General features: G+C 33.8%; 1 protein-coding gene across 1 annotated transcript; it reads left to right on the forward strand.

Moving 5' to 3' along the window:
- The first annotated feature begins 140 nt into the window (after positions 1–140).
- On the forward strand, positions 141–15,650 carry sepsecs (Sep (O-phosphoserine) tRNA:Sec (selenocysteine) tRNA synthase). Its single transcript, XM_051899428.1, has 11 exons — positions 141–545; positions 2,267–2,421; positions 3,920–4,038; positions 4,170–4,328; positions 6,241–6,394; positions 6,721–6,823; positions 6,909–7,038; positions 9,151–9,242; positions 11,564–11,657; positions 13,299–13,389; positions 15,220–15,650. The coding sequence occupies exons 1-11, from the start codon at positions 432–434 to the stop codon at positions 15,452–15,454; spliced, it is 1,446 nt and encodes a 481-aa protein (XP_051755388.1). The 5' UTR covers positions 141–431; the 3' UTR covers positions 15,455–15,650.
- The last annotated feature ends 1,744 nt before the right edge of the window (positions 15,651–17,394 follow it).

Here is a 17,394-nt window from a genome sequence, read left to right on the forward strand (position 1 = left end):
CTTTATGTGCAACATATCATTTTCTGACATTGTTGAAGCTAATGGTTTTCAAATTACCTCTAATTTATCGAAAATGTATATATGATGCTAACTAACGTCCTCACATTTGCAACGGTTAAGTCGAGGACTTTTAATTTGAAATACATACGTCATTAAAGGGGAGGAGTTTCGACCTGGAAGTAAACAGTACACTTTAAGCTGATCGATTTGAAACTCATGCTGACTCAGGGATATTAGAAAATGTTTAACCTCACATCTTCTTATCCGTAGCGTAAAAGTCACGCAAGCACATTAGTGAAACCACTGTTTCGACATAACGTTACACGGCAGTATCGCGCAGCAGCTGGTCGCGTCGCACATCATTCAGCACATGCTTGTCACTGACAACGCAAATATATTCACCTGCAGCGCTTTTTAAAAACTGAAAGGACATGAACAACGAAAATTTCAACCTGAGCGAAAAATTGGTCTCGTCCTCATATGTGCGACAGGGTCTGCAGGCTCGTCGCGGTCACGAACAGCTGATCCGAGTGCTTTTACAGCAGGTAATAACTGTATGATTGACATCTGCTGACTGTACATGTACATGTGCTCGTTTGACTGAAAGTGTGAGACTTGGGTCAAATGACGCTCTTTTTATTTATTTATTTTTTTGGGTCAGGACCTTAAGTTATTAAAAAAAATACATTCTATGTTGAGCACATTTTTTTATTTCTGAATTCAAAATAATCTTGCTTTTATTTTCTGTGCACAAAGTCAAAATGTGTAACAAAACTTCCCTGCTTTTGTTTAATATTTAAAAAAAAAAAAAAAAAAAAAACCTTGTGTCTGCGAAATCAAAGTCATGTGATGCAGAAAAAAAAAGGAAAAAAAAAAAGAAAAAAAAAGAGGAGCCTTGCAGACCATAGACATAATGTTGCAGACCCTCATGACCGTCAAACTTTTTTGCTTATTACGGATATATACTTTAAAAGAATATACGTGCGATTTGAATGTAATATTTTCGGAAACTTAAATGAAAGTGTGTTAGTTTGAATTTATATTAAATGCAGTTGAAATAGTTGAATTTAAGATTAAGTAGGACTTAAGTACGTCTTTTATATTTTCATATAATTTCATAATTCTAATTTCATATTTCGTTGAAATATGGCATAAATGTATTGCTGAATGTACTGAAAAGCATTTATGGCAAACTAAAATACACTTTAACGTCATTCTGTTGAGACTTGAATGTAACATTTGTAACTAAACATTTGTAATGATGATAAAGTTATAAGTTAGAACATATAAAATATATAACTTGCAATGCTGAATAATGCATATGATGATAATGTTAACATGTAACATAATCAAGTGCTTTACATGTGCTTTGTTAGTTAACATCACATCAAAATAAGTGTACTTCATTAAAACATAACAAAAGATTATTAAAACAGTGATTTAAAATATACTTTAAAATAAAACTATAAATTTGACACTATTACAAAGTGCACTTTTTAAAAGTGTACTTAAGTGTGTTAAGAAACAGCCATTAAAATGTTACTCCCTTTAAGGACATTTAAGTGTCCTTTTATTTCATTATTATTATATTATCTGCAAGCTTAGTTTATAAAAAATATAGTTTTAATATTTGAAGTACACTACAAGTGCGCATTCAAAAGAATTAAGCACACTTTTTCATTAGAGAGAGTCAATAAGTCTCATAAAATATCAGATAATTTGACCCTTTTATTACAAGAAATGGTTCATTCAGGTTGTAATATGTCATGGGACATGACTCCCCAAAAGTTTAATAATACTTATGAATTAATAATACTCTTTAAAAATTAAAAATACTCTTTACCTTTACCTTTTTAAAATAATGATTAAGGCACTATTATTTTTTAAATTCATGTGCACTCGTAATCTTTCCCCTTCAAGGCGACATCTGTTGTCTTCATGATGTACGTCTCGACGGAGAGTGGGACTAAATATCCTCTACAACTAGCATTCAGAATCAGATCTGCCTCCATTTAGTTAACAACACCCAACTTCCTACGATCCATTTAATTCCCGAGGATGAAATCAAGTCCTCCCCAACATTTTTCTCTTGTTCCAGAAGCCGTTTCACTCAGATATACGTCACAATAGGGAAGAAAAGACTATCGCAAATTCTGTTTCATGCCAACTTGAAACTAGATTTTTAAAAGATTTTTTTCTTTTGTTTTTTATCGTGGTGGACACATAAATGGGTGATTGTGACTGTCAGGTTTCTCATTTCTTGTAGGGCAAATGTCCAGAGGAGGGATGGAGTGAAAGCACCATAGAGCTCTTTCTAAACGAGCTGGCCGTCATGGACAGCAACAACTTCTTAGGGAACTGTGGTGTGGGAGAGAGAGAGGGCAGAGTCGCCTCCAGCCTGGTGGCCAGGAGACATTACAGGTTACACACAATCTCCGGAAGCTTTTCTGTTTCTCGAAATGTAATTTAAGAAATTCATTTTAATTAATTAGTTTAAGGGTTAGTTCACCCAAAAATGAAATTTCTGTCATTAATTACTCACCCTCATGTCGTTCCAAACCCGCAAGACCTTCTTTCATCTTCGGAACACAAATTAAGATATTTTTGATGAAATCCAAGAGGTTTTTTATCTCCCATAGAAATGACCACATTCAAGGTCCAGAAAAGTATTAAAAACATTGTTAAGATAGTCAACAGTGAGTACAGTGGTTCAACCTTTAATGTTATGAAACGACGAGAATACTTTTTGTGTGCAAAAACAAAACAAAAATAAAGACTTTATTCAACAATTTTTCCTCTTCCCTCTCAGTCTTTCTACACAGTTGAAGAGTCGGTGTTCGGACGTAAACATGGAAGCTCTGCTCTGTGTTTACTACGTCAACTGCGTAGAAGACTGACAGGGAAGAGGAAAAATTGTTGAATAAAGTTGTTATTTTTGTTTTGTTTTTGTGCACATAACATTAAGTTTGAACCACTGTAGTCACGTGGACTATTTTAACAATGTTTTTACTACTTCTCTGGACCTTGAATGTGGTAACTTCATTGCTTTCTATTGGAGATAAAAAAAAAAACCTCTCGGATTTCATCAAAAATATCTTAATTTGTGTTCCGAAGATGAAGGAAGGTCTTGCAGATTTGGAAAGACATGAGGGTGAGTAATTAATGACAGAATTTTTTGGGTGAAATAACCCTTTAATGGGGTGTGTAACTATATATAGTGTCACAAGATGTCACAATACAAAAATGCAACAATAGGCATCGTGTATAGTTCACCAAAATGAACATTTAGACAGGTTTAATTTAGCATCAAATATGTTAAACCCAGATGGTCACACATTTGAGCTTGCATTTTTATTAATTATTATTAAGAAATTACAAGTAAATATGCTATATAATTATTTCTATTGTGGTGTCATCATTTCCCTGTACATGTGGAAGAAGATCTTGGTCAAGATCTTGTATTGACAATGCAAGAGTCGAGCACTCTGTAAAGTCTCCTCCAGCACATTCTAAAGACTTTCAATGAATTTAAGATCTGGACTCAGAGGTGCCAATTCATGTGTGAAAATGATTCTTCATGCTCTCTGAATCATTCTTTCTCATTTTGAGCCTGATGAATCTTGGTTGTCATCCTGGAATATGGACATGATGTGTCTTCCTACATGGTTGTTTATGAAATGAAAAGCTACACACTCCATCAATTAGGGTTAAAAGAACTGTTCCTAAACATGCTAGAAACATAATAATCACTCCAATTATGGACACTTAAGCATTTGCTTATTTAAACCCAAACAGCAACTTTTTTTTGGAATGGGAAGTGTAGCATAATAGGGACACTTTATTATCAAGAAACTGAACAATAGACTTTTCTACAATAATCTGCCTTTTAACTATAAGGCTTTGTTGTTTTTCCCCTCAGGCTGATCCACGGCATCGGCCGATCCGGTGACATTGCAGCTGTTCAGCCTAAGGCTGCTGGTTCCAGCCTCTTGAATAAAATCACTAATTCAGTAGTTCTGGATGTGCTGAAATTTACAGGTACTGTCTCTAATGTTTTATTAAACAACACTCTTGGTAATGGAACATACAATAAGCAGAACAAACAAGCAAACAGCAAGTCTTCACTTATAATTCAGTGTATTTGTGCACATCTGTAACTGTTTTCACAGGTGTTAGGAGTGTGTCCTCGTGCTTTGTGGTCCCCATGGCGACAGGAATGAGTCTCACGTTGTGTTTCCTCACCCTCAGACACAGGAGGCCAGGAGCGCGATACATCCTCTGGCCTCGCATTGACCAGAAGTCCTGTTTCAAATCCATGGTGACTGCTGGTAAGATTCACTTACCCACAGCCCACCACAGAGAAAGCCATTGTAAAAGTATTTCTATTTAGCTTTCATTTATTTTTATTTAAGTTTCAGTAATTTTAGTACTTTATCTTAAACTTATTTGGTAACACTTAAACTATAAGGTCTCATTTGTTGACAGTAGTTAATGCATTAACTAACATGAACTAATAATGAACAATATATATTTATTTATTAATGTTCATGTTCACATTAATGTTAGTTCACAGTGCATTAACTAATGTTAAGAAATACAACTTTTGATCTTAAAAATGTATTAGTAAATGTTGAGATTAACATTAAAGGGTTAGTCCACTTTTAAATAAAAATTTCCTGATAATTTACTCACCCCCATGTCATCCAAGATGTTCATTTCTTTCTTTTGTCAGTCGAAGAGAAATGAAGGTTTTCGAGGAAAATTCAATTTACGGAAAAAAACGAAACTGGCGCCCCGTTCGTTCCGTAAGTTGAATAGGGAAGGCGTAGGACATACAGCGTAAGCGTTTTGGAGAATACGGAAAGCGAAAGCACGTGCAAGGCGTTAATTTGAGTTTATAAAGCATATACAGTTGTATTTTTTTCTAAAATGACCGATCGTTTTGCTAGATAAGACCCTTATTCCTCGTCTGGTATCATTTAAAGCCCTTTGAAGCTGCACTGAAACTGTAATTTTGACCTTCAACCGTTTGGTGTCCATTGAAGTCCACTATAAGGAGAATAATGCTGGAATGTTTTCATCAAAAACCTTAATTTCTTTTCGACTGAAGAAAGAAGGACATGGACATCTTGGATGGCATGGGGGTGAGTAAAATACCAGGAACATTTTATTTAAAAGTGGACTAATCCTTTAACTGAGAATAATAAATGCTGTAGAAGTATTGTTCTTGGTTAGTTCAACTAAAGTAGTTAACTAATGTTAACAAATGAAACCTTATGGTAAATTGTTACCACTTTATTTCAGTTAGTTGCCAAGGCAACATTTAAAATTATCTTTAATTTTTTTAAGTTTAAGGTTTTTTTTATCTAATATTTATTTTATTTCAGTTGTATTTAAATTATGAAAATGATAATAATTTTAGTTTTAGATTTAAACTCGCATTCACAAGCACAAATCTCTTCTCCAGCGATACAATACCACTATTCAATGAAATGACTCTTCATATGTGTTCATATTTCTTCAAATGCAGCCAAATAATATTCATACTTATAAGTTACTACTACTGTCACAATGTCATAAAAACAAGAATATGGGACCCACTTTATATTAATTGTCTTTAACTACTATGTACTAAGATTTAAATTAATCATTTGATACAATGCAGTTTTGTGTACATACATGTTTTTACATTGTTCTTTTTAAACTTTATTTTAAGGTGTTCGTATTACAGTGTAATTATACATGCAAGTACTGAGTAATAATAATTAACTACATATACTTACTATAGGGTTAGGATTAGGATGTGGTTTAGGTTAGTTGCATGTAATTAAGCACAATTTATAGTAATTACTATAGTAACTGCATGTAACATATGTAACAAAGACACTGTAAAATAGTGTTACCTCTAAATAATACCTGCATGTAATTACATCTGTATTTACACTGTTGACACTTCCCTTACACCTTAACCCACCCTTAAACCTACCCATACCACCAAACCTGTCCCTAACCTTACCCATATCCGACCTCAATAGCAGCAAAAGTGTTTTGCGATACATCACCACACTAAGTGCATAACAATTTTTTATTATTATTATGTAAGTGTATTGTAGTTAAAGACACCTAATATAAAGTGGGGCCCGAATATGTCCCTGTTGACCGTCATGGTGCTTCATTTATATTAGTGAAGAAAAGACTCTCTTCACAAAAACACATCAAATGTTTTCCATCTTTTGAAAGGGTTTGAACCTGTGGTGATAGAAAATGTCTTGGAAGGAGATGAGCTGAGAACAAACATGGAGGAAGTGGAGAGGAAGATCGAGGAGTTGGGTGCTAAAAACATCCTCTGTGTCCATTCCACAACATCCTGTTTTGCACCACGTGTCCCTGACAGGCAGGTCAAAACCACAGAAAAGAATGTTTCTTTACTAAAACAAATATTTAGCGCCTGCAAAGTTTTTGTAAGCATGTAGACATAAAGTTTAAAGGAACAGTTCACCAAAAAAGTAAATTCTGTCATTACTTACAATCCAATCCTATATTAGTTTGTTTCTTTTGAGAAACACTAATGGGGGTCTTGGGCAAAAATGCCTGAGCTGCAAGAAAAAAATTATTTTTATTTATACTACAAAAAAGAAAAGGTATATATATATATATATATATATTTCTTTTTTTTTTTCTCCAATTTGCATAGTCACTTTATTTTGTTTCTTTTTACAGGCTAGAGGAACTTTCTGTTCTGTGTGCAAAGCATGATATTCCCCACATAGTCAATAATGCTTATGGAATGCAGTCATCCAAATGTATGCACCTTATTCAGCAGGTAACATGTACTGTTTGTGTAAATTTACTACAATAATTTACTTTATTTTAATGAAACCAAATTGGCTTATAAAGTGTTTTTATAGGGGGCTCGTGTTGGGAGAATCGATGCCTTTGTCCAAAGTCTTGATAAAAACTTCATGGTCCCAGTTGGTGGTGCCATCATCGCAGGGTTTGATGAGAGCTTCATTAAGGAGATCAGTAAGATGTACCCTGGTATGCATCCTTTAAACAGCAAATATGTTGTAGTTGAGTGATCTGTTACAAACTTAATGTCTGAAATCAGACATTTGCAGTTGTATTTGGAGAGTCTAAAATACTGCCATCTATTTAAACATGCTGAATATTTACTGAAAAAAGTGGTCTGTCTGAGTCTGTCTGTCTGCAAAAATCTAGAAAGAGTTTTTGTTTGTGCAGTGTGCCACTTCAGAACTGCTCTCTGCTGATCCCGCATATCCCTCCCACTTTTTTCTGCACTGCAGAGGAAATCCCAAACACTCCTACTACTATTGATTCACTGAATGTGCTAGAGTGAGTTAGACAGGGGAAAACACTTGTAATTTGGTCCATTGTTACTTCAGCTCTGCTGCACTGTTTCAAAATGCTTGACGACGACTAATTTACTAAAATACACCTGATTCTCATTTTCAACTTTTAAACAAGTGAATACTGCTTATGAAATGATTTTACTGCAGAGGTTTTCAAATCCAAAGAATCACTATTAGGGAATGAACCAGTATTAGAATTCAGGCTTATACGATAGATAGTAGATAATTATTTCCATGCTCTGGACGATAACTATCATTCTATAATGTTTTGTTTAAAGGGGTCATATAATGCCACTTTTACAAGATGTAATATAAGTCTCTGGTGTCTCCAGAATGTGTCTGTGAAGTTTCAGCTCAAAATACCCCACAGATCATTTATTATAGCTTGTCAAATTTGCCCCTATTTGGGTGTGAGCAAAAACACGCTGTTTTTGTGTGTGTCCCTTTAAATGCAAATGAGCTGCTGCTCCCGGACCCCTTTCCAGAAGAGGGTGGAGCTTTAACAGCTTGCGCTTCGGTTGCTCAACAACAACAAAGCTGGAGAATCTCACGCAGCCAAAATGACAATTGTCAGTAATAGTGAGAAACCCAGGAAGAAGTTACAACTTTTAGAATGAAACTGGACATTTCTGAATGGTTAGTGGATAAATTTATGTAGTTGCTGTGGAGTTGATTCAACTCATCGACTAGCATGTGCCGTCATGTTAACTTTTGTGCAAATCCAGCTTTGAATTGACCCTTGTTTTTGAAGCAGTCCGGCGTAAAATGACGGCATTGTAATAACACTCCACTACAACAACTCTTCCTCTTCTCTAAAGCAGCCCAACATGGCCTCACCCCCTTTGTTGCTTGTTCCCGGGGGCAGTGTTTATGTCAATTTTGGGGTTTGTGAACATGCTTTACTCGAACTTTTGCCATGGCGTTAGAACTGGTATACCACTGTCACTTGCGAAAATGAAATGACAGCACCATGGGTGGAAACGTGCAGAGTAAGGGGCGGTAATATTATAATAAGATCCCCTTCCTACGTCACTATAGGGGAGCAAAAAAGTTACTGGGTTGTCCTTTTTTACGTTTTCTGGGTTGGTAGATTATAGCACCTAAACACAGAAAAAGTTCCCCTTTAAGTAATTTCCACCCAAGGCGTATGCAAATTAAAAGGTTGAGGCCTGGTTGAGTTGTGTTTAGTAATGTGTTAAAATACGCATTTATGGTAAGGGCGTGACATTTTCGAACACACTCAATCACAGCACACTGGTCCAGCTGACCAATCAGAGCACATTGCGCTTTTCAGAGGGAGGGGCTTGATAGAGATAGGAACTAAAGCGTTACTGACAGAATGGGAAGAGAGGTACTGCGACAATGTCAAATATATGAAAAATAATGTCTTTTTTTGAACATACAAGCATAAAAACCTATTATGGTAGAACCCAAAAACAAATTCAATGCTTTGTAAAAAGATAATAGATACTCTTTAAATTATTTTTGTTTTAAAGATTACCATAAGATCCAAATCTGAATACAGAAAAAGGGGAAATAAGAATGCATAATTAAACTTCCAATATCAGTCAATTCCAATCCAATATCAGTAAAAAAAAAAATCTGATAAGTGTTATGGTACTGATATATCATGCATCCCTATTATGTTTGTACTTGACCCGATCTATGAACTGCAATGAAGTGTTGCAATGACAAGCATTGCTTTAATGCTTTACAATTAACTTAAGCAATACTATTGCAAGCTGTTGATTTTAAAGTCAGGTTATCTGCTCTTGTCCAGGTCGAGCTTCTGCTTCCCCATCTCTAGACATCCTCATTACACTGCTCACACTGGGGGCCAGTGGCTACAAGAAACTACTGTCTGAAAGAAAGGTAAAAAAAAAAAAAAAAAACAAGCCGCTGGGCTACATTTTTCATACATTTTTTAAAAAATTAATTTCTAAATAGTTTTTTTTTTTTTTTTTTTCTCATTGTATTTTTTGGGGGGAGGGGGGTATGGGGTGTGGGTACCCACTGGTAGAAACATAAATCTGCACCTATGAAGGACAGTTTTGAGTGTGGTTGTTTGTCTGGAGCTGGTGTGCTGCTGGCGACTAACTAACTCTTATGTACTGTATGTTCATATTTTGTTCTTTCTTGTCGTTTGTTCATCTTCGCTTTATTTTTCGTGAAGCATTATTTTGCTTCACTTCAGCTATGATAGAGACATACTTGCTTTGCGTGTTCATGCTTTTTGGGGGCAGAGCAATGAAGGGAGGGGTGTGTTTGTTTGGGTTGATTTCAAATATCGACAGTGTTACTCAGAAATCGCTTACCGTACCTCTAAATAATATAAAGTCATTCTGTGGCCCCCTTGGAAGTTTACTGAGGCCCCTGGTTGAGAACCAATGGTGTATAGGCAGGTAGGTATATTATCCCAATGAGACTCCAGTACATGGAGGAAAATACCATTAACCATCATGTGATAAGGAATTTAAGGGGATATTGATTTGCCGCTAATGCATCCGGATTATTAATAATTTACAGCCTTTGTTGATCATATAAGATGTTCTCTGTGGTCAGATTTGGTGGTCTAACATGTTTTAGCCAAAAGAGAAAGAATATTTGGACTGTCCCCTTGTGAAAAAGAAGTGCACTTTAGCATATTTTTTTAAAAAGAGTCCATATTACAGATATAATATATTTTAAAAGAACATACTTAAATGCAAGCTGAATGTAATGTTTCCAAAACTTATTTGCATGTTAATTGCAGTTAAATTAAAATATATTCTAGTTATATTAAATGCAGTTAGCTGAACTTTGGAGTGCTTTTTTGACCCACTTAAGTTGGATTTAAGGACATCTTTATATGTAATTTCTTAAGTACTTCTATTGTCTTTGAAATATGGTTAAAGTGAATTGCAGATTATATTGACAGTCATTTATGATAAACTAAAATATACTTTAATGTCATTTCTATTGAAACTTGTATGTCCTGTATTTAAATACATTTGTAATATGTGACGAAGTTGCGATTTAGTATATTTAAAACATATTTAACTTTACATGAAATATAAAGTTAAAATATACAGTTAAAATTATAATCAAGTACTTTACCTGTACTTTAGTATATTAGTCAACACATCAAAATAAGTGTACTTCTTTACAACACTAAAACTTAACTTTAATTTGACATTATTACAAAGTACAAATTTTAACTGTAATTAAGTCTGTTAAAGAAAGTACACTTTAATGACTATCTTAAGTACACTTAAAGGCCCACTGAAGTGCCTTGGAACGCGCAGCAGATGATTTAGATTCTAGAGAGTGTTTGATTGGACAGAATATATGATGAGAAGCTGAAGTGCGCGGTGATGTCATGAAAATCTGTGATCCATTTTAGCGGAAGTGAGAGACTGTAAGTTTTGAATGCTTATATATCCTAAATGAGAATTTTGTCATTGTTTTGAAACACACCAGCTTATTCATAACCTTAAAGCTAACATATTCAAACTAAAATCTAAAAACTTACATTTTGAGACTTTAAGGCCTTTTATTTCATTGATATTATCTGCAAGTACAGTTTTTTTTTTTTTTTTTTTTTTTTTTTAATATATATACTTTTAAGATTTAAAGTACACTACAAGTGGACATTAAAAGCATTTGCACTTATTTTTTCACAAGGGTGATTTGACCGTATATTTACATTTTCTACATTTCTACATTTTTGCCTGTGCAAAAGTTCTTGTGTTGTGGGTGGTTGATAGGGCATTGGTGTTTTGTTGCTTGGGTTTTCCATTATGCAAATTTCATTTGCATAATGTGGGTTGCTGCATATTATGAACTGTCAAGGACAGCAGGTTATTGTCTCTGTTTCCATACTGTCTTACTAACAGCATCATAATAGGAGACCATAACCTGAGGGCCTCCTACAGTTCATTTGTAATTGATCCCAGTGGTGGACCACAGCACTGCCAACACAGCTGATTCTGTTGACGCAATTACATTACAGCTTCAGATGGGAAAGCAGGCTGCGTCTGTGCCTGGAAAGGAGAAAGCTAGGGTGGCTGGAGAATGAAGCAGGTGGTGGGTGTACTGTAGGCCAGCAGACACAGAAATGCTACATTAGCAGAAAACAGAATGTGCGACAGAAAAAGCAGTGTAAAGTGGAGTGTGGAGAGCTATTTATAACTGTGGTTTTGTATGGCCCGCAGGAGCTGTATGGCCACCTGGCACAGGAGCTGAAGGCTCTAGCCGAGAGGTACGGGGAGAGACTGCTGCATACGCCACACAATCCAATATCACTGGGTGAGGAATGATGCATAATGTATATATAGTGCAGTGTCATATGAGCAAGAGGGGTGCTGCTGCTTTTATAAAACAGTTCAATGAACAAGTATTGTTTGATTGTAAATGAAAATAGTTCCAAAGGTTTTTTCATGTTGCACAAGGGGTCAAGGTTTGGTTTGTTGGTTAGCCCCTGCTGGAAGATGCCGTAACTACGCCATCTGACTGCAAAGAGCATCTCTGCATTTTTCTCTTTTGACAGCTGTTCAAATGTGATCATGTATTTTGACAGGTTTTTGTTTTTTTTTGACAAGCAACATTTAATACACACGCGCAAGCGCACGCGTTGGGTTTCCTTTGGGACTTTCCATAGACAATTATTTTTATACTGTATAAACTGTATATTCTTTCCCCTGAACATACCCAACACAGAAAACTTTCTCCATTTTTACATATTCAGAAACATCATTAATATTTATAAGTTAATATTTATAAGCCGTTTTAATCATGAGGACTAAATAAATGTCCCCACAAGGTCCCACAATGTAGGGTTTACCAAATTATATATATATATATATATATATATATATATATATATATATATATACATATATATATATATATATATATATATATATATATATATATATATATATATATATATATATATACATATATATATACATATATATATATATATATATATATATATATATATATATATATATGGCTTTGTAAGCATTCTTGTGGTGCTATCAGTCAATCATATTATTAATATATATTATTATTAATATAAATATAATATGATTAATAAACTAAAGCACCATTTAAGTTCACTTTTACAAAGTGCACTTTGAAATTGTCAAATTAAAAGTTTTACTTTAAAAGTACATTTTAAAGCAGTATTTTAATACTCAGTGATTTAATAATCTTTTGCCATGCTTTAAAGAAGTACACTTATTTTGATGTGTTGACTAACATACTAAAGCACATGTGAAGTACTTGATTATAATTTTAACTGAAGTGTGTTATTCAATATTACATTTAAAGTTTATATATTTTAAATGTACTAAAGGAGCTTCATTACAAATGTGTAATTAAAAATATATTTAAATACATGACATGTACTTTAATTATTTCTATTGAAAGAAACGTATTTTAGTTATATAAATGCTTGTCAGTACATTCAGCAGTACATTTAACCATATTTCAAAGATAATAGAAGTAATTATAAAATTTCATATAAAGAAGTCCTACTTAAGTGGGTTAGAAAAGCACTGCAAAGTTCAGCTAATTATATTTAATTTAAATTTAAACAAATACATTTTCGTTTAATTTCAATTAACATGCAATGAAGTGTCTGAAAACATTACATTCAGTCCGCAATTAAATATATCCTTTTAAAATATATTATTTTATTAATAAATACTCTTTTTAAATGTATGATAAAGTATACTTCTTTTCACAGGGGGTGGCATTGTTATAATGTCATTTTTTACTAGTCACATGATCACGTGTATAAATACCTAACGTATAAATGTTTCATATTGTGTTATATTGTCCCCTTCCATTCTGTTCCCTTCAAAATTTTCAAATTAAAACAAATGTACGAAAGTGCAAATATATGAAAAAGTGTATAATGATGTTCCCTGTGCACTCCAGCTATGTCACTGAACCATCTCCAGACATACAGTAACGCAGCAGTCACACAGCTGGGCTCCATGCTCTTCACCAGACAGGTGTCTGGGGCCAGGTGAGCTACTGTCCACCAAAGCAAAACTGAGAAAAAGTATAGTGGATGTGAAGTCATTCTTCTCAAGTTCACACAGATGAGAACCAAATGTGATGAACTACATGCTCCACCGTTTGACAATCAGAAAGTGTCTAAATACTTTATTTTAAACAATGTGTCTATTGTTACATAATATATAACCTAGCTTTTCATGAAATATTGCGATACAGAAGTGTGCTTGCTATCCTTTAAAACAAATGGTAACCCCTCACTGCAGAACACTCGAGATCCAGGGGGCAGAGTTGGTAAGGTTAAGGTATATGTAAAGTGGGAGGAGTTGGATCTAGATCTGGATCTTGTGATCTGCAGTGAGGACCATCTCAAAACAAATGCCACTTAATGTGTTGTTTGAGTCTCAAAAACCTTTTTGGGGTCACTGTAGCTTACAACTCACTTCTTATGTACCGTATACAAGCTGGCTGAATATTTTCACATCCCAAAGCTACATTTTCTCTTCTCTTAAAATTTTCGGTTACACTTTATTTTTTGTCCTTGTTACAGTGTTATTATACATTTAATACTGAGTAATAATAATTAACTACTTGTACTTGCTATACACTGTAAAAAGTAATATGCTATATCTACTCCATAAAATTTTGGCAACAGATTACAAGCGATTTTATTAATTAAATTCAACAAATAGAATTTAGTTAGAATGAATGAAATTAATTCCTTAAATGTCAACCATTTAAAACAAGTCAAATTTAAATAAAATTTAAACAAAAATATCTGAATAACAGTCAAAGATGAATTAAGAACTCTTTAATTTTATTGTCAACTTTGAAGACAGCTGATGATAACAAGTAGAATCAAGTAGAATCACTGAAGGAAAGAGAAACGCATGAATTAACAGAGCTGATGTTGATTGTATTGAAAATGATTGGTCACCATTATGGTGATCAGTGTTTCGTTTAGTTGGCCAGTTTGACTCTTTGCTTTTTATGTCAGTTTGTAGTTTTTGCAATGGTATTTGCAAATTTTACACATTTTAAATGGCTGACTTTTAAGGAATTAATTTGATTAATTCTAACTCAATTGTTATATGTTGCATTTAATTAATAATATTGCTTGTAATCTTGCCACAATTTTATTAAGTAGATAAAGCGTATTACTTTTTACAGTGAGGGTTAGGGTTTGGTTTAGGGTTAGTTACATGTAATTATGCATAATTTATAGTTATTACTATAATAAGTACGTGCAACTTGTGTAACAAGGACACTGTAAAATAAATTGTTACCATATTTTGTGCTGGACACTAGGTGATCTGCTGTAATATTGATGAAACTTACTTTCTGCTGTCCGCTTTCATTATTTAAATGGGAGTCATTCTCATTCTCAAGGGTTTATCTTGTTGCATTATCCTGTCCACCTCCTTTTAGTCTGTCACAGCCTGTGCACTATATCTGCAGTGATAGATGTGCAATGAATAAATATGACACAGTAATTTAAGATTGAACTAAATGTCTGCAGTGAATTTGGAAAGATCCATGTAAAACTCTGAATTGGCTTCGGCTTGAAAGAGACTCTATTTGTCCTCATTAATCTTTTAGAGGACCAGTTTAATTTATCATTGTTGGTTAGAAATTAATCATTGTAATGGTAATTATTAGGATTGCACAATTATTTGTTACAATTCTTGAGAACATTTGTTTTGGCATAACAAATGGCTTAACATTAGATAAGGTATATCTTACTTCAGGTTTTACTCTTGCACTCAGCAATGTTTCTGTAGGAGAAGCAATGCAGAAATGCATCAGATGGCTTGTTCATTCATGCAAAATTTTCTTGCAGGGTGGTTCCACTGGGTGTGGAACAGACCGTAAGCGGACACACATTCAATGGCTTCATGTCACACGCCGATTCCTATCCGTGCCCATACCTTAATGCAGCCTCTGCTATCGGAATAACTAAAGAAGATATAACATTGTGCATCAAGAGACTCGCTAAATGCCTCAAGAGCCTTAGGAAAGAAGATTCTGCAGAGAGGAGTGAGTCAGTATCGTCTACTGAAGATATGAAGGACTAAACAGCCTTCTAATGCTCTGGTTAAAAGAGATGGTTACATAGGATTCATTTTTTCATAACTTGATATTGTGGCAATAGCCTTGTGTGTGAATGTTGATGTATCATATGGCCACAAATGCATCCATTTGTTTCCTCTGTGTGTTTGAAAGCTGTGTATCCTGACTGACAATAAATAAATATTATTTCATAATTTTAAATCATCTGGTGCTGTTGTTTTTTTAGAACATCATTGTGGTTGAATATACAAATGTAGATGGAATTCTCTGTTCCTAACAATATCACAACTGAAAGAAAATTCACTCAAATTTAATGTAAATTTCACACACAAAAAAAGTAGCCTCGTGATGTACCAAATGTAATCTTTTGTACTGGTGTAATAGACACATTCTCATCTCAGACACTTGGAGTCAGTGCTAAGATTAATTAAAAAAATAATATTAAGCAGTATACTGATAAACATTACTTAAATATTGTAAGAGCCCAATGAGCTCTTGTGTACCTTTATTTAATGACTTATTTATGTATTAATTTCTTTTCAGATTGTATGTTTCACAGTTTAATCAATATTGCAAAATATTTATTTTTAATTATTTTTTATTTTATTATTTTCCAGGACGTATGTTTGACTTTAAAAGGTATTGCAAAAATATTTTGATTTTTTTTTTATTATTTAAAATTAGCTGATTATTTATTGTAAAAATATTTTTTTATTTATTTTCATGGTGTATGTTTCGATGGTGTTTAGATTTTTTTTTTTTTTTTTTTTAAAATTTTTTTTTAATTCATGTATATATTATTTTATTTTTTAAATGAAAAGTTCAAGTCTTCAAACTGTTCCATTTAATAGAAAAAAATATTTAATTCTGCTAGTGCTTCCTGTTCCTGTCCAACACTTAAATAAGCATATTTACCTCTAATTATTTTTAAAGCAAATTTAGCCAATTATGAGGCTACAAGATTAATCTACAAAAAAAGTTAACTTTGTTTTTTTGAACTCTGAAGCTAAAAAACTTCCACAATCACTCCTACCCTTCAAGATTGCTTCTGGTTTCAAATGCCTGGGGTCTTCTTTACAAATACTTACAACAGCCTATTTGCGAGCAATTTTCAACCACTTGTGGATAAATCCAAGCTGGATATGTGTAGACGGGCCTCTGCCTTTATCTCTTGGTAGGTTGCATTAACTTGGTCAAAATGGTTATTCTGCCTAAATTTCTTTACCTCTTTCAACACATACCAATTTTCATGAATAAATCTTTCTTTACTGGCTTTGACGGTCTTTTGTGCCCATTTTAATAGGGGGAATAAAACTGCTCGCCTTAAGAAACCAATCCTACAACTTCCAGCAATACACCACGTTCCAAATTATTATGCAAGTGACATATCAGTAGGATTTCAGTACAATAAACAGATTTTAGTTTTTATAAGAAAATGTTTGTTTATTTATCCGTCTTTTTAGATAACTGGTATCAATCTCAGACAAAATAATTTGCCAGGTCTACTTAGGTAAATGGAAACCCTATTTAGAGGTTGTTCCACATTATTAAGCAAGTCACAGTTCTCATGCAATATTGGGAGAAAGAAAGATCTTTCTGAAGATGAAAAGCATGAAATAGTGCAATGTTGTGCAAAAGGCATGAAAACAACTAATATTGTGTGAAAACTGAATGCAGATTATTGAAGTATCATAAGATTTGTGAGTGATTTAGAGCACAGCAGAACTCGGTCAGATAAACGCTTATTAATGAAAGTTCCTGTCAAAAAAATTAATTGTATTAAAAGTGCAGCTATAAAAAAGCCAGTGTTGAGCAGCAAACAGGTATTTGAAGCTGCTGGTGTCTCTGGAGTCTCAAGAAGCTCTCCATGCAGGCTGGCAGTTGTGAGTAAAGATGCATTTCAGCTACCACTAACCAAACCTCACAAAGAGAAACATTTACAGTG

The sequence above is a fragment of the Ctenopharyngodon idella genome, chromosome 7 (assembly GCF_019924925.1).
Source record: "Ctenopharyngodon idella isolate HZGC_01 chromosome 7, HZGC01, whole genome shotgun sequence".
NCBI classification, from domain to species: domain Eukaryota; kingdom Metazoa; phylum Chordata; class Actinopteri; order Cypriniformes; family Xenocyprididae; genus Ctenopharyngodon; species Ctenopharyngodon idella.

What these genes read in the sequence shown, in the direction of transcription:
- sepsecs (XM_051899428.1), top strand. Translation starts at nt 432, where the DNA reads ATGAACAACGAAAATTTCAACCTGAGCGAAAAATTGGTCTCGTCCTCA. An exon ending in TCCGAGTGCTTTTACAGCAG is followed by an intron (nt 546 to 2,266) that starts GTAATAACTGTA and finishes CATTTCTTGTAG; the next exon opens with GGCAAATGTCCAGAGGAGGG. An exon ending in GCACCACGTGTCCCTGACAG is followed by an intron (nt 6,395 to 6,720) that starts GCAGGTCAAAAC and finishes TTCTTTTTACAG; the next exon opens with GCTAGAGGAACTTTCTGTTC.